Source organism: Passer domesticus, chromosome 27, assembly GCF_036417665.1.
Source record: "Passer domesticus isolate bPasDom1 chromosome 27, bPasDom1.hap1, whole genome shotgun sequence".
Classification (NCBI taxonomy): domain Eukaryota; kingdom Metazoa; phylum Chordata; class Aves; order Passeriformes; family Passeridae; genus Passer; species Passer domesticus.
In genome coordinates this window covers 3,637,329-3,657,042 of record NC_087500.1, presented here as the reverse complement: position 1 = coordinate 3,657,042, position 19,714 = coordinate 3,637,329, and the positions used below count along the sequence as shown (strand labels likewise).

At 63.8% G+C, this 19,714-nt stretch overlaps 2 protein-coding genes across 5 annotated transcripts; one reads left to right on the top strand and one right to left on the bottom strand.

Annotated features, from left to right (window-relative positions):
* Nucleotides 1–770: 770 nt before the first annotated feature.
* JUP (junction plakoglobin) lies at nucleotides 771–17,842 on the bottom strand. 4 transcript variants are annotated; one of them, XM_064399893.1, is made up of 15 exons: nucleotides 17,781–17,842; nucleotides 8,337–8,569; nucleotides 7,151–7,404; nucleotides 6,704–6,942; nucleotides 6,134–6,335; nucleotides 5,663–5,807; nucleotides 5,082–5,185; nucleotides 3,844–4,182; nucleotides 3,313–3,468; nucleotides 3,053–3,172; nucleotides 2,777–2,927; nucleotides 2,549–2,670; nucleotides 2,261–2,300; nucleotides 1,804–1,971; nucleotides 771–1,630 (listed from the first exon to the last, which is right to left on the bottom strand). In XM_064399893.1, the coding sequence occupies exons 2-14, from the start codon at nucleotides 8,560–8,562 to the stop codon at nucleotides 1,826–1,828; spliced, it is 2,244 nt and encodes a 747-aa protein (XP_064255963.1). In that variant the 5' UTR covers nucleotides 8,563–8,569; nucleotides 17,781–17,842; the 3' UTR covers nucleotides 771–1,630; nucleotides 1,804–1,825. The 4 variants fall into 4 exon arrangements, with proteins under 4 accessions (XP_064255963.1, XP_064255966.1, XP_064255965.1 ...); XM_064399896.1 differs by lacking the exon at nucleotides 17,781–17,842 and adding an exon at nucleotides 17,740–17,764; XM_064399895.1 differs by lacking the exon at nucleotides 17,781–17,842 and adding an exon at nucleotides 17,617–17,640.
* Nucleotides 16,838–18,691, top strand: LOC135286567 (basic proline-rich protein-like). Its single transcript, XM_064399632.1, has one exon. It carries the CDS (start codon nucleotides 16,838–16,840, stop codon nucleotides 18,689–18,691), a length of 1,854 nt encoding a protein of 617 aa, XP_064255702.1.
* Nucleotides 18,692–19,714: the final 1,023 nt, after the last annotated feature.

Sequence of the window (19,714 nt, the reverse complement as noted above, 5' to 3'; positions counted from 1 at the left end):
CGGGGTGAGCATCCCTGCCCCAACATGTGCGGGGGGCACATCCCTGCCCACGGCTCCAGGATGGCTGCAGGACCCGACCCCTCCCAGGGCAGATGTTCTGGGGCATCTCCAGACCCGCTGGCACTTTGGGGACAGCCAGATGTGACAGCAGGAACATTCCTGCGACCCGCGGCAGGGCAGACTGGCAGCCACGAGGTGGGGTCAGCACAGCCAAACCCCCCTCCAGGCACACAGGGCTGCAGCCAAGGCCTGTCACTGATTGTCTCCTGCTCTGGCAGCAGCTGCAGCAGGCCAGGGCCTGGGCTGGCTGGCCCCCAGCCTCATCCCCTGAGCCACCCCAACCCCATTGCCCTCGGGAAGTTCACTGGGTTTTGCTGGGACTGCCCGGAAAGCAGCTGTTGTTTTGCTCATGGCTGTCCTGGCACGGGCTGTGGCAGGAAGCAGATCCATTTCCCTGAGCACTGGGCTTGGCTGCAGCCACAGCACCGAGCTCAGGCAGGATGTTCCCCCCAGTCCCACTTCCCAGGCCAGCTCCTGCTGCTTTGTCCCCGCTTGCTCCTGTCCCGAGCACGGCACATGAACCCCGGTATCCTGCCGTGCTCTGGGGCAGCCTGGGCCCACTTCCAGGCAAAGCAGGTGCCAAGCATGGGAATGAGCTCCCCAGGATCACTCTGGCCCGTTGGGGGCTCACCATGGGCTCACAGAGGGTGAGGGCTGTGCCTGCCCCTGGCTGCCCCGAGGGACCGTCCCCAGCCGACAGAAGAACAGGCTCAGGGCAGCACGGGGCTGCAGGGGTTATTTTATTCTTTGCTTTGGTCTATACAAAAACAACTTACAGAAATAATAAAATCTTCCATTCCTGACCCACACTCCAGTAGCTGTCCATCCCTTTCCAGCCGGAGTGTTAAACCACCATCAGATCTAAAGCCTCTTTTAAAAAATGCGTTAGATAAGGGAGGAGGGGACGGAAACACACCACTCACCAAAGAGAAGGGAAACGGGTTAAAATGTGCAACAAAGATCGGTACAAGGACACAGTTCCTAATGCTGGAGTCACTCCTCTATGGGGACTGGCAGGACAGGGACACGAAGTCAGCTCCCAGCGGCTGATGGGAAAGAATTAAACCTCAGACACCCCGAAGGTCCTGGGACACGGACCCTTTGCTTTCAGCAAACTGGATTGGCCTGATTCAGTTGGAGTTTGCAGGAAGCAAAGGGTTTTTCCATGTCAGATTCCTCTCCTAGAACACTAACACGCAGAACAAACCGTGGGGAAGTTAGAAAGCACAAACTTAAAGACGGCAAAAGCCGTTGGCACCATATTAAAAATAAAAAAGAAATATATATTCATAGAAAAGACTATTTTGCCAATGAAAGATCACTAACGGTGCAAGGTTTGTGTTTTAAAGCTTCAGAAACAGTATCTTGGATGCTGGATGTGGCAGTAGGTGCTCGAAGCAGTCCCAGGAGGAAGGACCTTCTCCACAGACCCACAGCGAAGAAAACAAATCGGAAAATAAAACCTCTCGTGGGAATGGAAAAGTTTTGTCTTCTCAGGCACTTCTGTCTCCCAAGTCCTTCTCGCGAATGCTCAGCTCTGGGGCCACCCTCTTCTGCATGGAGAGAACACCTGCAGTGGCAGAGAACTCCTGTCACCCACCGAGGGGGGATTTGGGAGGAGAGCAGAGCCTGCGCCCACAGGGACGTTGACCCACGGCAGCGCCAGGGACCCCGTGGTGGCACCAGGGACCCCCCCAGCACGGCAGTGCCATCAGCCCACGTGCCAGCAGGGCTGGCAGGTACCTGGCGTGGGGCTGCGGGCGGGTTAGGCGAGCATGTGGTCAGCGAAGGGCGCTCGGACGCCGTCGCTGTAGGCGTCCATGGGGTAGTCCCCGTCCATGTCCATGTGCATGTCCATGGGGTCCAGGGGGATGTCACCCGAGTACATGGGGCGGTAACCAGGGTCCAGCTCTGCAGGGAAAGCATGTGGCAAACCTCAGCTCCCCATCAGATCCTTGTCCCCTCACTCAGGGCAGCATGTGGTGCTGTAAAAGGGCCCCACCATCCCCCAAACCAAGGGCATGAGCTGTGTGTGCTCCCTGGGAGCTGAGCATCCCAATCCCCAGCAGACTGGGCTGGCACTTGCCTGACAGCCACCTGAAAAAGGTTTTTAAAGCAGCCTGGCTTAGTGACACGAGGCAACTGCCCCCCAGAACCCAGCCCATGGGGACCCTGCACGGAGGGCTGGTGCCACACTTACCATCTGAGTAGGGCTCGTTGATGGGGATCATGCTCTGAGCCTGCAAAAGAAGATGGCACAGTTGAAGGGATTGATGTTCACGATGCCCAGGGGCCATGTGGTGGCAAGCCCTGTCCCAGGTGGTGCCATCACCCAGGAGCTGAGGCCACAGCCCATCTGCCTCCCACCGTCTGACAGTCACTCTGACAGTTTGAGCTCTGGTTGGAGGTGCTGGTGACAGCTTTTGGAAGCAGCACAGGGCCATCCCCTGAAGCCCTGGCTTCCCCAGGGAAAAGATCTGGTTCTCACCGCTTCCCAGGCTGCCGGGTCGTGCTTGAAGAGGGAGTTGGTGAGCTCCACGGAGACACGTTTCCTGTAGTCAGGATTCTTATCCTCCGAGATGCGGAAGAGCACAGCGGCCGCGTAGGTGGCTGCAGGGACAGCCAGCAGCCTCAGCTCTGCTGCCACGCAGCACCAGAGCCCAAAACCCAGCTGGGACAGCGTGCCCAGCACAGCCCCTGGCGTGCCAGCACTCACCTGTCCCCTCATTCCGGGAGTGCAGCAGCTCCATGAGGGGAGCCGAGGCCCCCTCGGCATCGATGGCGTCTGCTGCCTCCTTGTCCTGGGCCAGCTCGCAGAGCACGCCGGCGGCCACGCGCTGGATGTTCTCCACCGGCGAGTACAGCAGCTGCCAGGAGAGATCAGCAGCTGTGTGAAGCAGCCAGCAAGGAGCCCCCGTGCATGTCCTGATGGCCAGGGCTGCAGGCTGGCAGGAGGTGGCCCACGCAGCCCCTGTGTCCCCGCAGCCCTGACCTGCACGAAGAGAGGGATGGTGTTGAGGCGGAAGATCTCCATGCGGTTCATGGGGTCCCGGGCCAGGATGTGCAGTGCCCCCGTGCAACCCTCCACAATCTCTTCCATCTTCACTCCATCCTGCCAGGGAACAAGAGCTCAGACAGAGCCCTCACACACGGGGCACGGCCGCCTGAAGTGTGGGCACAGGTACCCCCAGGGACGGGCTGGGTTTTGGGGTGCCAGGCTGTGCTGGGAGCGGGGCAAAGGGGTGGGCTCACTGTGTAGGGCTGTTGTGTGCCAGCAGCTGCGTGTCGCTGGGCGTCCTGGTGAGCCTTGACCAGCAGCTGGACCAGGCGGGGGATGACAGCAGCCTCCTGCAGCGGGGCGTGGTTGGCTGGACACAGGGCCAGGTTACGGATCAGGCCTATGGTAGCCTGGAGGAGAGGAGGAGGAGGAGGAAGGAGCAGTTTGTCTCAGCTGTGGATCAGAACAGCACGTGTTCCCCGAGAGACCCCCTGGCTGCACCCCTCCCCATCTGTCCCACCCCATCCCCTCTGCGGGCTGACTCAGCTTCGCCCCGCCCTGGATCCATCCTCTCCCCAAGCTGAGCTTCAATCCCAATCAGCAACGAGCCACTTCCTTCACCAGCTGCTGTCAAGGACATGACCCACCAGCAGCAGGGCTGTGGCAGCAGCAGCCACCACCCCTCTGTGCACAGCACCAGCTGCTGCCCCCTCAGCAGCCCATCCCACCACAGGACAGCAGCCAGGAGCCTCCTCCTGCCCCCAACACCCCTCTAGGCTCTTTACCTTCACCAGTGGCCACTGGTTGGGCTGGTTGAGGAGCTTGACAATGGCGGGGATGCCGTAGTTGAGGCGCACTGAGTTCTGGGCCATCTCTGCCTCGGGGTGCCGGCTGGTGAGGTGCCGCAGGGCGCACACGGCCGGCTCGGTGATGTCCTCCTTGTCACCCGCCCGCAGAATGGTGTGGATCAGCGCCTCCACCCCGTTTGACTGCGTCACCAGGGTCTTGTTCTTGCTGTTGTTGCAGGTCAGGTTGGAGAGGGTGCCGGTGGCACAGGTCAGCACGTTCACGTCATCAGAGCTCAGCTGGTTCACCAGGATCTTGAGGACGCCGTCCAGGCCCTCCTGCAGGAGTGGGGATGGGAGGTGGGAGCAGCACACACAGCCAAGTTCCAGCCCCACATCCAGCCCCACATGCCCCCAGCAGTGCCCCTGACTCCCACACAGCTCCTTTTCCATCCCTCCATGGCTCTTTTTCAATCCCCCACAGCCAGAGCTGCTCCTTCACAGCCACTCTAACAAGTGCAGTTTCACTCAGGGTTTAATGTCTCCTGCTGGAATTACACCTCCAATGCCCCTGCCAGCATTCCCCACACGCTGATGGAGTGACCCCAGTCCTGGCCAGCAGCCAGCAGCAGGTCAGGAAGGAGTTAAAGCACCACGACCACATCCTCCTTCAGTCATCAGAGCCAGTGATGGTTCCATGACAGCCAAAATAGTTTCCAGGCTGCATCAGAGCTAATCCACATGGAGCGGCCCCAGCAGATGGGAAAACTCCTCAGGAGGCAGCAGAGGGCTGGGAGAGCAGACCCAGAGCAGGCTGGGGTCACCTCTGCACCAGCTGCAGGGCACAACAGCCTTGGCAGCAGCTCTGCCAGCAGCTCCCCCAGGAGCTGGGCATGCAGCCAGCCCAGGACAGGCTGACAGGGCTCCCGAGCCAGAGCAAACTCTGGTGGCACCGCTGAGTGACCGCGGTGGCCTCGGCCCAGCTCTGGGGACACGCAGAGTGCTGGCAGCCAGCTGGCATGGGCAGGGCCACAGGCAGTGAGCAGCACCCCGGGATGCAGGGCAAGCCCTGCTGCTGGGTGACTTGGGCACAGCAGGGCATGCCCTCCCCCTGCCAGGCACAGGGAACAGGGAACACAAGGCTTTGGACCCAGCCTGGCAGGAGCCACCCAGCACCTGGCATGGACATGGCTCTCAAACGTGGCACCGAGGCACAGCCAGGGCTCCTGCACACTCACCTGCTTGGTTGCCACGTCAGAAAGGTTCCTCAGGGTCCACAGGCAGTTCTGGACCAGCCTGGGGCTGGAGCTGGTCAGGTGCTTGCCCAGTGCCTGCATGCCACCTGCAGGGAAGGGGACAGTCCTGTGAGCAGCCCTGGCCACCCCAGCAGGAGGAGGAGAGAGCAGCAGCAGGGCTGGGTGGGCTGGGCATGGGCCAATGCTGCTGCACACAGAGCAGCCTCATGGCTCAGTGGAGGCCAAATGTGGTGTGTGAAGAGCTCTTGGACAGCCAGGATGGATCCTGCCCACACACAGTGCCAGGAACATGCCTAAGTAGCCTCCAGAGCAGGAATCCAGGCTTCACTTGGCTGTGCAGACCTCTGCCCATCCCACGGACATGTCCTCAGCCCCTGACACCTCCATTCACCCTCCTCCTGTTTTTAGGTGCTTTAGGAGTGTCCCAGGAAGCTTCTAAAAAGGTTCAGTTTATGCTTGGAGCTCCAGCCATAGGGAGCTTGGAGCTCCTGGCATGTCCCCAGCTCTGTGCAGGTTGTGTCTCGGGAAAGGGTCTTCAAAAAGCCTCCTCCTGTGGCTCTTACCAGCCTCAACGATGGCAGGCTTGTTGCTGGGACACACCGACAGCACCTTGAGCACACGGCTGGTGGTCCAGAGCAGCTTCTCGTAGTTGTAGCTGCGCATGATCTGCACCAGGGCCTGGGGTCCTCCGTTGGCCAAAATAATCAGCTGCAAGACAGAATCCCAGAAAGGTTTGGGTTGGAAGGCACCTTAAAGACCATCCAGCCCCACCCTCCCCATGGGCAGCAGCACATTTTGCTAGATGAGGTGGCTCCAAGCCCTGATCATGAACAATTCCAGGGATGGGGCATCAGGAATGGAGGGCTGGGGTGTGGCAGCCCTGGGCTGCTGGGACCCCTCTTCCAGATTCCCCAGCCAGGACACAAGCCAGGCAGGAGCTCCAGCCCCTTGGCATGCAGGAATGCTCTGGAGACATCATCAGGGATGCACGAGCAACCACCCCCCGTCCTGCCTGTCTGGGATCCCCAGCCCACCTTGCTCTCCTGGTTGCCATAGGCCAGAAGCTGGAGGCAGTCAGTGGTGATGGCCAGGAACTTGGGGTTGTTCTTGTTCAGCAGGGGAACCATCTTCTGCAGCCCATCAGCCAGGCGCACGGCCATCTTGGCCCCCTCCTGGTACAGCAGCAGGTTGTGCAGGGTGGTGATGGCGTAGAAGAGAACGGACTCCACGGGTGAGCTGTGGGTGGGCAGCACACGCCACGTCAGGGCAGGAACTACCCCACACCCACGCCAGGCTGCAACAGAGCCCCCAGGGCTGCCCCGAGCCCAGCACCCACCAGCATGGCCCCAGGGAATGGACACCTCAGAGCCTGAGTGCCATCTCTGTGCCCAGGGCAGTGTGGGTGAGGTGGCTGCTCCCCTCCTGCCCCCATGCAGGCTCCATACACCAAACCCCAGAGGTTTTCAGAGGTTCACACCCTCCCATTGCTTTGGTGAGCAGGAGGACCCACACTGAGGGCAGCACGAGCCCTCCCCTCCTCTGCCTCCACCCCAGGAGGGGCAGCCACACTCTGCCACCCCCGTGGCGTCCCCACCACCGCGCACCTCAGCATCCTGACGAGGGCTGGGATGCCCCCGGACTTGAAGATGGAGAGCAGGCCCTCGCGGTGGTGCGAGAGGTTGTGCAGGATGCTGGTGGTGCAGCGGGCGGTGTCCAGGTCGCTGGTGCTCTGCATGGTGCGCACCACGGCCGCCACGATCTGCGGCGACTGCATCAGCGCGCGGCGCGACGCCTCCTTCTTGGACAGCTGGTTGACAATCATGGCTGCCTTGCTGACAACCACCTGCAGGGAGAGGAGCCGGCGTCTGGGAAGGGGTCCCATGGCAAGGACAGGATGTGAGGTGACGTGGCTGGGCAGGGCTGAGCTCAGTCCTGCACCTCAGTCTGGTGCAGGGCGGTGGCAAGCAGGAGTTTGGCCAAGAGGAAGGAGACAGACATGGCCACAAAGCCCCACAGCTGACGAGACAAACATAGCAAACACAGCTCCTTACCGGGTCCTCATCGTTGAGCAGCTTGGTGAGCTCTGGGATGGCACGTGTGGCCAGCTCGGCGTCATCCTGGTAGTTGATAAGGTGCACGATGGCTGACTTCAGCATCTGGGAGGGCTCTGCCAGGCGCTGCACGTTGGTCTGCTGCCCCTCCAGCTGGGTGGTGATGAGCAGCGAGCGGTCCTCCACCGTCTCGGGGTACATGGCGGCCCGCACACGCTGGGCACGGGTCATGGCCAGCTGAGCCTCCATGTCCGCTGCAGGGGGGGACAGGGAGGCAGCGTGAGGCTCTCTCCAAGGAGCGCTCCCAGCCCTGCTTGCCAAACCCAAGGAGATGAGCAAGAGCTCAGCACAGAGGCACCGGCCACGTCAGCAGTCCCCGCACGCTCTGCGCAGAGCTGGAGCTTCAAAGCGTAAACAGATCCGGCAGCACAGAGATAAGACAACACTCAATTAGGCAGCATGATGGGGCAGTTGTCACACAAGGCCCATTAATTAAAAAATTAAGGATATTTGCAACTTGGGAATAGCTGGCACTGGAAAAAAGGAGAACACTGAGGCTTTCCCCATCAAGGATGCTGAGGTGTGATATTGCAGGAGCCACCTGTGGTCCCCACCTCTGCACCACAGGGTCCTGTGGGGGGCTCTGATCCCCATGGGGGCTGCCAATAAACCTTCCAGAGCCTACTGCCGACAGGGAACTGCAGAGCAAGCAGAGCAAACCAGCCCCCTCTGAGGGGATGAAGCTGGGGGAAGCATCTTCCTCACTGCAGGCTGCGGCTCCGCATCGTCCTCGCCTCAGCGGGAGAAGCCGTGGCAGTGCCACGGTGTTCTGGCACACACTGGCAGCTCTGGCAGCCACGCTGGGACAGCTTTCCCAGCAGGCAGACAGGCAGTAGAGCAGGTGGCAGATCCGTGGGATGGGATCAGCTGTTCCCATCTCAAGCCAGCCCGCTGGCGCGCTCGGATGTGCGCGCAGCTCAGCTCCAGCGCGGGCTGACCGCGCCACCCCCGCCTCAGCGCCGGGGAGGAGGACAGGAGGAAGCATATTTTAGGCAGCAACAACTCCCAGGGTGTGGAAGCCAGCATGGAGGAGTACCCAGAAGCAGCATGGCTGCGGGGGAGGAAGAGGAAGGCAGGAGCTGAGCAGCTGAGCCTGCGGAAGTGCCGGGCCTCACAGCCCCCTCACCTTGCGCTTGGCTCTGGCTCTGGCTCCCTCCCTGGCAGTAACTCGTGGTGGTTGTCTTCTTGATGGTGTACTGCTTGCCATACACCTCATCATCATCCGCGAGGCACTTGCTGCTGACGGAGGGCACCTGCGTGTTGACCCCGGAGTGGATTCCGGAGTCGTAGGTGTAGGTCTGCTGCCACTCCGTCACCTTGATCGGCTGCTCCATCATGTTCATCACCTCCATGGCTGCTCTGCGGGGTGGGCAGGGCAGGTGTTACACCTCCAGGAGAGCCCAGGCGTCCGCAGGACCCTCCTGCCCCTCTCCCGGCCCCGAATGGCACGGCAGGCCCCGCTCAGCAGCCGGCCCCCACGAGCAGATGGGGCCGATCCCTATCTGCCCTCCTCCCCCGCTGGAGATGAAAGGCGGCACCGCGATGACGAACCCGAAGCTCAGCACTTTGTTGCTCGTGTTCAGACATGAACGGCGGCTGCGTCTCACAGCGCCGTGTCTCACTGCTGCCACGGCCAAGGTGTGGGCAGGCTCTGCCCAGCACACTGGGACACCACAAGCTCCGGGGTCCCTGGCTGCCCAGGAGCTTTTTTAGGACCCTTTCCAGAGACACAACCTGCACACTGGGACACCACAAGCTCCGGGGTCCCTGGCTGCCTGTGTGCTTTTTAAGATCCTTTCCAGAGACACAACCTGCACAGTGGGGCACCACAAGCTCTGGGGTCCCTGCCTACCCAGGAGCTTTTTTAAGACCCTTTCCAGAGACACAACCTGCACAGAGCTGGGGACATGCCAGGAGCTCCCAGCTGGAGCTCCAAGCATAAAATGAACCTTTTTAGAAGCTTCCTGGGACACTCCTAAAGCACCTAAAAATAAGCAGGCAAAGCCCCTGGCTCAGCTCTCCCGTGGGTGCTCAGCACCACAGGCGCCCACGGCGTGGTCCAGGGCTGGGCACTCCCCACTCAGTGCCAGGACAGGGCAGCCCGGCACATCCCAACACTCAGGACAAACCAGCCAAGGTTGCTGCGAGCAGGGCTGGGATTTCCTTGTCTTTAATTTGGAGATACAGGGGGAGGGAGGATGGCTCACGGATGAATGCCTGAGCTCGCTCAGGGCTGTGAGTCACCAGCCCTGCATCCAGGCCCCCGGCACGGCCAGGAGGGATGGAGGCAGGCGGGGAGGGAGGGCTGCAGGCAGGCAGGGAGGGAGGGGATGGAGACAGCACCCGCCCTGCCCTCCGCTGACCCATCACCCAGGATTCCCATCCCTTCCCGGCCGCGCAGGAGTGCAATGAGTCAGAGTTTCAGAGGCGATAAGCAGCAAAGGGAGCAGCTGCCGCCCGGCATAGCTGGGCGCAGCAGCACCCATTCCAAACAGCCTAATTACCACCTGCACCCATTCCTGCACCCATTCCTGCACCCATTCCTGCACCGCTGGCTCCGCTCCAGCCGCCAGCGCAGCGCGGGCCCCGCAGGGACCGGCCGGGCACCTCGGACCCCAAAACCCTGCCGGGGCAGCTCGGACACGGAGCTGAGCCCCCCGCCAGGCCGGCGGCTGAGTCAGGGCGTCGGGTGGCGGCCGAGGACGCGGCTCGGCGGGGCACGGCCCGCACGGGCTTGGCACGGCTCGGCACGGCTCGGCCCAGCGCCGCCGGCTGTTCCCAAGGAGCGGCCGAGCCCCGGCAGCTGCACAGGGAGGAATCCCAAGCTTTCATTCGCGGGAGCAGCGGGCAGACGGGAAACAGGAGCCTGCCACCTTGTCCCCCCCGGGTAGGGGCATCCCGCAGCCCCCGGCGCCGTCCCGCAGCCCGGCAGGGCGATGCCGCTGCCAATCCGGTATTTTTGAGCTGTCAAACAGCACTGGCAGACTCAGAGCAGCTCTGATGGGCTGTGCACAATGCACGGTGGGCAGGCAGTGGAGGCAGAGCCGGGTGGGAGCTGGGGTGCCGGATCAGAGGGGCAGGACAGCGTGTGACACACGGTGCCAGGGGCGAGAGGAGAGGCAGCGCTGCTCCACGCCCCGCGTGGCAGCAGGGATGGGCCGGGAGAGCCCCGGAGCGGAGCTGGGAGTGCCGCGGAGCTGCCCTGGGATTTGGGAGGGCAGCTCCTTCAGCTGGGTCATCCTGGCCACGGCGGCAGAGTCTAAACTGTGTTGGGAAACTCAAGAGAAGCAAGAGTTGTGCCTTATGAATGTAGAAGGGGTAGGCAGGAGGGCACTCTGTGGCACTGGCAGGGCTCAGCACCGTGGTGCTGGGTGAGCTGGCACCCCTCACACCTGCAGAGCCCCAAGCCAACACTGGAAAGCTGCCCTGGACAAGGTGGGCAGGGGGAGAGCAGAGCTGAGGGCAGTACAGGCAGGGCAGGGACCCCAGGCAGCAGCTGACAGGCCTGGCAGGGGCTGATGCTGCTGCACCACTATCAAACACTGACATCCACGCCACAATTTAGAGGCATCAGACAGGCACTTAATTTTCCCAACCTCCAGGAGCTGGGCTCAGACACCGTACAGAGCCCTGCATTATGCATGAGCCACCCCTTCTGTCTGCACCACAGCACCCAGGGACATCAAAAGCCAGCAGAGCTCCTCGAGCTCAGACACGAGCTCTGGTGATGGGCCCCAGACGAGCTCCGAGCAGGAGAGCAGGACCAGGAGCCCCACAGAAGGGACACAGGCACCTGTCCTTCCCCTGAGCATCCCCCTAACAGCATTTGTGAGGCCAACAGCACCCGAGGTGACAGGGCCAGTGCAGCAAATGCCAGACGTCCCTACGGTGAGCAGTGACATTTTCTGAACCCTGTGTCAAGCGTGCCCTGCTCATCACTCCGTGAGGGGCAGACACTGACACAAGCCTCTCCCTGGCTCTGTCCTCAGATGTCCCCTCTCCTCCTCAGCAGGAGAGAGGTGCTGGTTGTCCCTGGGTTCACCTCACCAGGAGCCATTTCCTGGCAGTGTTTCTGGGGAGGGAAGGACCCTCATGCTGGAGGGAGAAGCAGGGTGTTATTGGGGCACAAGTGAAAATATCCACACTGAAGGGTCAGCCACGAGCAAGGGGCATGTCTGGGTGGGCTCCAGCCCTCCCACATCAGGCCTGTGGGCAGCCCTCACCTCCCTCACCAAGCTGGCAGAGTGGGAAGGGGAGAACAGTGAGGGCAGAATGAACCCACCAGGCCTCACCTGAGCCCCACTCCACACAAACCTAGACCCCAGGGAAACAGGATTTGCCCCTGGGAACAGTGAGAAATCCCCCAGGAAACAGTGAGGCAGCTGTGGGGCACTGTTCAGAGGGGCCAGCAGGTTTGGGGAGAACCCCCAGCCTGCTCCTGCACCACAACAGGGAAGGGAACAAAACACCTGAGGGGCTTCAGCCGTGGGATGCAGCACAGGCAGGGTCTTGTGTCACTCAAGCAGGGCAGTGCCAGGAAAAGGTTAATCCCTCTCCCACCACTTCCCTCAGCCAGGAAGGCAGAGGAAGCTCCCGCAGGCTGTCGGGCACCGGCCAGCAGCTCATCCACCCCCGGAGCCATTTGATCAGAGTCCAAGCAGCACAGCCCCCCGGGACACCGTCTGGGAGGAAGTCTCTGGCAAGCAGGCAGCCCCAGGCCTGAGCAGCCCTTCTCACCAGCTGCTGTGAAGCCTTCAGCCTCACCAGGCAGGACACAGCCAGCAGACAGGGCTGAGCTGCCCACAAGAGCAGCAGGAAAGCAGTGAGTGCTGCTCCGTGCAGAAATATCCACTGCCCAGGGGCTTCTCGAGGTGCCTGGGGTGAGCAGCCGTGATCCCCAGCGTGGGGTCACCCCAAGGGGAGCAGGTGGGGGGCTCAGGGCACCCTCACACGCCCCAGGCAGGGGCTGCACTGGACCAGGCACTGGGACTCGGGGTCAGTGGGTGTGAGGGGCAGCCTGAGCTCACTCAGGCAGGTCCAGCCTGAGCTCAGCCCAGCGTGGAGCAGTGTGGGTGGCAGCAGGGGGCTGCCAGAGCCCCCCAGAGCCCCACCCTTGCTCAAAGGACAACAGTGGTGGGGGTCCCCTCATGCAGCCACAGCGCGTGAGGGGCTGAGCTCGGTGCGAGTGGCTGCAATTAGAGTCGCCAAGGCTTTTAAGGAAAGGGAAGAGGCAGTTAAGGCAATTCAATAAATGCAGCACAAGAAAAGGCTCTATTTTAGAAGCACTTACACTACACACAAGCCATCTCCGGTCCCCCCCTTCCTGGAGCAGTGGGGATTAGCAACTGCCTGCTCAGACAGCGCCGGCCTGGGCAGCCACAGCAGACACAGACAAGGGCACCCTGTGCACCCCACAGCCCCCCAGCACCCAGAGCCCCTGCCCCAAGGTGCTCTGAAGCGACACCAAGGGCTGCTGGAGCTGGGGCAGCCGCTAACGAAGGCCCTAACGCGGTACAAAAGCTTCAGCAGTTTTGAAGAGGATCCTCAGGAACACACAGCGGGGGCAGGCAGAGAAAGGAGCTTGTCAAGACCTCACCAGCTTCAATGGGAAGCGCTCGAGTCAGATCTCAGCACCAGGAGCCCTTTCAATGGGGCTTTACAGGGAAGATGAGTGGAAGGATTCAAAGGGGAGCGAGAGCAGCTTGAAGTTTAATGAGGAGGAGACAGCGGCGGGGGATCAGCCTCTCGTTAGAGCAGGCAGAGCCACTGGCCTGGCCTTGCACACAAAGGAGCCCATGGCCTTTGTGTGTGGATGTAGCCTGGTCCAGAAGGGCTCCCGGCTGCCCCACCAGCTCTGGGCACTCAGGAAAGGCAGCAGGGGCCAGGAGCTTCAGATCCAGGCTCCTTCACTGCAGGGGGCTCCAAACCTTTTCTATATTTCAGCTATTGTGATGTCGTTACATTTGAGCTGCTGAATGCCTCATGCAGAGCTCCAGCTCCTCTTGCTGGGGGTGCTGCATGCCCCTGAGCACCAGAGCAGGCTCTGGCAGCAGAGCAGCCCCAGAACGTGGCCACTGTGCCACGACCTGCTGCGCTCAGCTGATGCTCTCCATCCACCCAGACCGTGTCCCTGAAATGCCTCGCCTGCACCTGAATTAACAGCTCCTGACAGCTCCAGCACATGCCAGGCCCAGGCTGTGATGTTTTGGCACTTCACATCACAAACCAACACAGCATTATCCATCAAGTGCTCTCCGGCTGCAAGCACACAGAGCACTGAGCATGACACCCGCGCCCTGCTCCTGTGCAGGGGCACAGCTCACAGCAGGACCCTCAGCCCAGGGAAAGCTCTCCCGGCGACATCCACCTGCCAAAATCCCACTGTGGGGTCTCCGGCAGCTCATCCCCCTCCCCACATCACTAGTTGTGATGGATCTGCAGGATCAGGAGGACCCACATGGGCTCATCTCCTCCTCACAGTTTGCTGATCTCATTCGAATCATGTCCAGGAAAGATGGGAATTTGCCACTTGTCCACGGAAAAGAGAACTGGCATGGTGAGATTAATCACAATTACTCCATCTGGTTAAAAAAAAAAAAAATCAAAAACCATTCTTTTGTTTCAACGAGCACAAAGAACAAGTTGTTCTTTAAGCACTCTATAATTGCAGGCTCTGCACCTTGCTGGCTGTTCCCAGCTCCAGCCACGGTGCCCAGCACACAGGCTTTGCCACCCGGAGCTGGGGCAGCGAGGAAGGGCACAGAGGTGCCGAGCCCCGGCTTAATTTCCCCATCCAGTTGCATTACAGCTGCAAAGTTCAGACGCTTCACAAGAAATTATCACCCAGAGCCGTCAGCACCCGGCCTGTCGGAGCAAGTTAATGATTTGTCACCAGGGCTCTGCCCGCGCGTCACCGCGATTACGGCAGGCTCTGCCAGCAGCCAAAGGTCTCTCCCCCCACTCGGAGGAACGCTTTTCACCCAGCCCCTTACCCCCAAAAGCCCCGCGGCACCCCAGTGCACCCACCCCGCGGGGTCTGTGCCCCGGGGGGCACTGCCACTGTCACCCCCTCCCAGCTCTGCTCAGCCGGGCGTGGGATACCGGGAGAACACCGAGCATTCCACCTCCAGCCCGGCAGAAGCTGGGAAGGAGGCCGAGGACTGGCTGGGAGCAGATGTGCCCGACAAGCCCCGGCAGCCGCGGTGCGAGGCTCCCGCCCCGCTCCCAAAGCGATTCGGGAGCTGAGTCCGAGGCGTGCCAGGATGCCTCCAGGCCCGCCAGCAGCGCCGCACAACCCATGGGGATGGCGGATTTAGAAGGGTATTTCAAACCTCTGCTTAAATAGAAACATCTTCACCTCCCCCCCTGCGCCCCGCGCAGCCATCGACAAACCGGGTGTGGCTGCAAAGCCAGCTCTGTTTAAGCACAGACGTGGTGCTGAGGTCAACTTTTAAGCTTTTCTGGAGCAGGAGTACCTGCACCTTCCCACGCCCTTGTCCGCCACTTTGTCAAGTGTGTCCATGAGCAAAGAGGGGTAAAATCAACCCTCCCAGAGCAGAGAATGCGATTCAAGGCACTGATGCAGCCCTGGTGTCCTCCCAAGCTGTCATCCCCAGCCGTGCCCATTGACACAGACCCACCTGGGCCACCCCACGGGGCTGACACTGACCAGCTGGCCCCAGCCCTGGCTGGTGCTGGGTGCCCACACGCCCTGTCTAGGTGGGGAAGCACCAGCTGAACCTGAGGTAGGCTCCTACTGCTGCAACAGCCACGACATTTCTTTTTAACTTCTGTTAATTAGAAGCCAGCCTAATTTAAACCTTCAAAACCAGCACAAGCGTCGGTAGAGATGCTGCAATTAAAGTTCTGCGAGTTCTCCTCGCAGAGGCTCTGCTCCCCCAGCCTGCGGAGCGGGACCAAGGGCAGCTCTGCCATCTGCGAGCGGCAGCGCGCCCGCCAAAAGCGCCGTCTGAAACCCCGGAGATCTGGAAGTGCGATAAAAAAGCCAAACCCCATCAAGCGCTCCCACACCAAACCACAGCCTTGAAGGGAAGCCGTGCTCGCAGGAACGGGCTGGGCTGAGCCGCAGGAGCCGTGCAGCTGTACCGCAGTGCCTGCCCGGCTGCTGAGGAAGGCTTTCAGGTGGGGGAAACAAAGGGGTGGCTTAATGGGATGAGGGCAGCGCCGAATGATGCGCTGAAATGCGGCAGCAGGACCAGAGGGGACATCCCCCGAGCCCCCCGGCTGCAGCCCGGCCGCGATTCACCCGCGCTGCCCCGGGGGCTCCAGGCACGGAGCGCAAACTACTCGCACACCCAGCCCCAGGAGACCCCTCCCAGCAGCCCGGCTCGTCCCCCCACCCCCTCCCGGGGATGCAGGCGCTTCCTGGAGCCGGCAAGGACACGGCACATCGCCCAGACAATAGGCTGTAACGCCATTGTCTGACAGAGGGCCCCGCACGGCCGCCCCACCTTTCCCCAGCGCCCCGAGCCCGGGGGAGCCGCGTCCGTCCCCGCTCCTGCAAAGGAGCCACGGTGCAAGGAGGGAGCACAATCCTCAGCCACAGCTCTGCAGCGTCCCCGTCCCGATGGCCAACTTGTCTAAGCCAAATTAGCAGTAAAAATGGGTTTTTCACGACACTCCATGGAAATCCTCCAAAACAATGAGCGATATCAGGCTTCAGATGTGCAAACGCAGCCCCAGGGGTGCCCTGCACCCTTCCAGCCAGCTCCGACAAGGACACAGAAACGAACCCCTGTAATTTTCTCAGCCCTGTTTCCGGCTGGACCGGACACTCCGAGAGCGGAGCCCGGAGCAGCCCCCGCGGACACTGCACCTGCCAGCCCGGAGCAAACGCCCCCGGCCCCGCTCCAGCCCCAGCCCCAGCCCCATCCCCGCGGCAGCTGCCGGGCAGACGCTGCGCCCCCGGCTCCCCTCCAGCCCACGGCAGACGGACACCAGAGCGAGCCGCTCGGGGCTGGCAGCGGCGCCTAAACCAGCAGGACGTGGGCTGGAGCAGGAGGTGAAGCGACTGCGGGGGGCTGTGTCACGGGGCCGTGTCCCCAGCCCCCCACCACCCTTCTGCTATGGGGAAGCGGACAAGGGAACACGAAACCAGGCACGGGACTCAATCAGCATCCCGACAGCGCCACGGGGGTGCAGGGACGTCCAGCCTGGCCGGGGAGGGTGCAGGGATGTCCAGCCTGGCCGGGGAGGGTGCAGGCTGATGGCCTCACAGCCGGGCAGGCACAAGGGTGGCGCAGGTGACCCCTGTCCCGTCCCCTGTGAGCGCTCACGCTCCTCTCCCAGCACACATCGCCCCGCGCTGCTCGGATGACAGCCCACGTTTGCCTTCTCCGGGCAACTCCCAGCAACATTTCAGCATTACCCTTTCATCTGCGCTGTAAACCTGATTAATTAAGCTAATCACTCAGCTAACGCAATTAGAGCGCTCTCTCCTCTCCAAACATCAGACACACAGCCAAGTTTCGCTCCCCCCGCCGTGTCCCGGTGCGATGCCCGCTGTCCGGGGCTCAGCCGGGACCCCCCGTGCCCGGCACCCCGCACCCCCGGGGGGCTGTCCGGTGATGCCAGGTCACCCACACCCCCTCAGCCCCCAGACCGCACATGGCAGGCGGCGGGCGAGGGGTAACCAAGACCCCTCCGATGTCGGGGTGCCCCGAGAGCAGCACGCGGTGTCCCCAGGTGTGGCCGTGGGCACGGAGCGGCCCCGTTTGCGTAAGAGCACCGGGCGAGCGCCGTGCCAGGGCCTCGCCCGCGCAGCAGCAGCTCCGGGCGGGGCCGGGGACAGGGACAGAGTCACCGCCCGGCACCGGAGCCGCGACTCCCACACTGGAACCGGCACCGGGGCAGCCCCGGGGACCCGCCCGGCCGGTGCCGCGCAGGACCGGCCGAGCTCACGGGCAGCACACGGAGAGCCCGGGCACCGGGACCGAACCGGGACGGCCGGTGCTGCCCGGCCCGGACCGCCGGGGCCTCCCCGCCCCGAGCGCGGCCGCTCCCCAGCGCCGCACGGCGGAGTCCGCGCGGCTCCGGTGCCGCCCAGCCCGGAACCACCGACGGGCACGGCCCTGGCCCGGGCACGGCCGCTCCAACTCCGCTCACCGGACCACTCCCCGCCGCCAGCCCGCTCCTCCGGACCCTCCCCGCTCACCGGAGCGACCCCTGCCCGGTTCCGCCGGCCTGCTGCCGCTCACCGCCGGTCCCCCACGCCCGGTGCTCGCTGACTCGGCTCCATTCACCGTCGCTCCCGGTGCCCCGCCCCGCTCACCGTCGCTCCCCGTGCCCGGTACGCCAGTCCCGCTCACCACCGCCACCCGTTCCCGGTGTCCCGGCCCCGCTCACCGTCCCTCCCTGCCCGCTCCCGGTGTCCCGGCCCCGCTCACCGTCCCTGCCCGCCCGCTCCCGGTGTCCCGGCCCCGCTCACCGTCCCTCCCTGCCCGCTCCCGGTGTCCCGGCCCCGCTCACCGTCCCTCCCTGCCCGCTCCCGGTGTCCCGGCCCCGCTCACCGTCCCTCCCTGCCCGCTCCCGGTGTCCCGGCCCCGCTCACCGTCGCTCTCCGCCGCCCGCCCGCTCCTGCCCGAACAAAAGGCGAGCAGCGCCCCGCGCACCGCCCCGCCCGCCCCAGGCCCCGCCCCCGCGCCGCCCCGTCGCTATTGGCTGCCCCGCACGCCCATCAACTCCTGGGCGCGCCGGGCCCCGCCCCCGCCGGACGTGTTTATCCGCTCCCCATTGGCGGGGGCGCGGCCGCCCCGCCCTCTACCCGCAGGTGATTGGACAGCGGGGCGGGATGGGCGGGGCGAGGCGGCGGCGGAGCAAGGGCGCGACCACGAGGGGACCACCTGGGTGACGTCAGTGGGCGTGGCCAGGTGGGGCCGGGAGCCGCCCCTGGGCAGGGCCGGGGGCGCGGGGACTCCCGAGCAGTGCGGGACCCCCGGGCCATGCGGGACCCCCGAGCCGTGCGGGAATTCCGGAGCATGCGGGACCCCCGGGGTATGCGGGACCCCCGAGCCCTGCGGGGACCCCCGAGCCGTGCGGGACCCCCGGGCCATGCGGGACCCCTGGGGTATGCGGGACCCCCGAGCCCTGCGGGGACCCCCGAGCCCTGCGGGACCCCCGGGGTATGCGGGACACCCGAGCAGTGCGGGAATTCCGGAGCATGCGGGACCCCCGGGTTGCACGGGGACCCCTGGACCGTGCGGGACCCCGAGCCATGCGGGACCCCCGGGCCGTGCGGGACCCCCGAGGCAGGAGCGGGGGCGGCTGGAAGCGGCGTGCGGGAAGGGCTCGGGGCTGCTGGCGCTGCGTCAGCCCGGTCCCCGCCGGACCGGTCCAGCCGGGTGCTGCCGCCGCGTCCCGGGCGAAGCCGCCGCCAGCCAGTGCCCGAGTCATCCATCGGATGTGTCCCAGCCCACCTCAGGACCCCCAGGTGTGGGGAGCGGGAGGATTCTGCCCCGGTGAGGATGAGGAGGGAGCATCCTGCGCCCCCGCTGCCTGTACGGCTCCCTCCCTGGTGTGTCTGTCTGGCAGCGAGCGCTGCCAGGCGGGGATTCTCAGCTCCCAGGGGAGGTGAGAGACAGCGCTTCCACCGCCCCTGCAAGAGAAAGGGAATTAATTCATGGCTGTGCGCTGAGCGGGAGATCCGGAGCGCAGCCAGAGAGCTCTCGGCACGAGGAAATGGGCGCACGGCACGGCACGACACGGCACGGCACGACACGGCGCAGCTGAGGCGTCGGCCAGAAATCTCATTGGGGCTCCCCTCCTGGTCAAGGTCGGGGGTGTCAGGGAAGGGCGATGGTGTAACCCTGCATCTCCTGCATCCCCTGCATGCCCCGCATCCCCTGCACCCCCTGCATGCCCCGCATCCCACCCCCGTGTCCCCAGGCAGTCACTCTGCACCCCGGCACTGCCCCGCAGCTCGACTCTCCCCGTCCTGGGGGACAGCACGGTGGCCATGCTCAGGGGGTGACACCGCCGCTCCCAGAGCTCTGCTCCCGCCTGGCACTGCCCGGGATGGATGCTGGCAGCGCCTGCACTTCCAGGGGCTGCAGGTGGGATTGGGGAAGGGACCCCCGCTCTCGGCTGCAAGGGGCTTTGCCTGGTGCCCGCAGGTGGGGGGAGAGAGGAGCTGCCGTCTCCTCCTGGGGAGGGGACACGGTGCCCAGGTGTGTCAGAGCAGGGCGGGGGCCCCCCGGGCCCAGTGCCACCCTCGCCCAGCTGTTGGGACGATCCGCAGGCCTTTGTCCCCCGCGCTGCGGTGCCAGCGCCGCTCATCCCCCGGCCACACCCCAGCGGGCTGGCACTGCCCTCCGCAGGTGGCTGTGACCCGTCGGTGACAAAGCCAGCTCCTCCCAGGTGACAGGACAGCCCTGTCCCCGCGCAGGGGTGCAGTGGGTGCCCCCTCCCCGAGCCCTGAGCTCAGCCCCCCGCCCTGCAGAGCTGGAAAAGCCCCGTGAACAGGGGCTCCAGGCAGGGCAGGGTGGG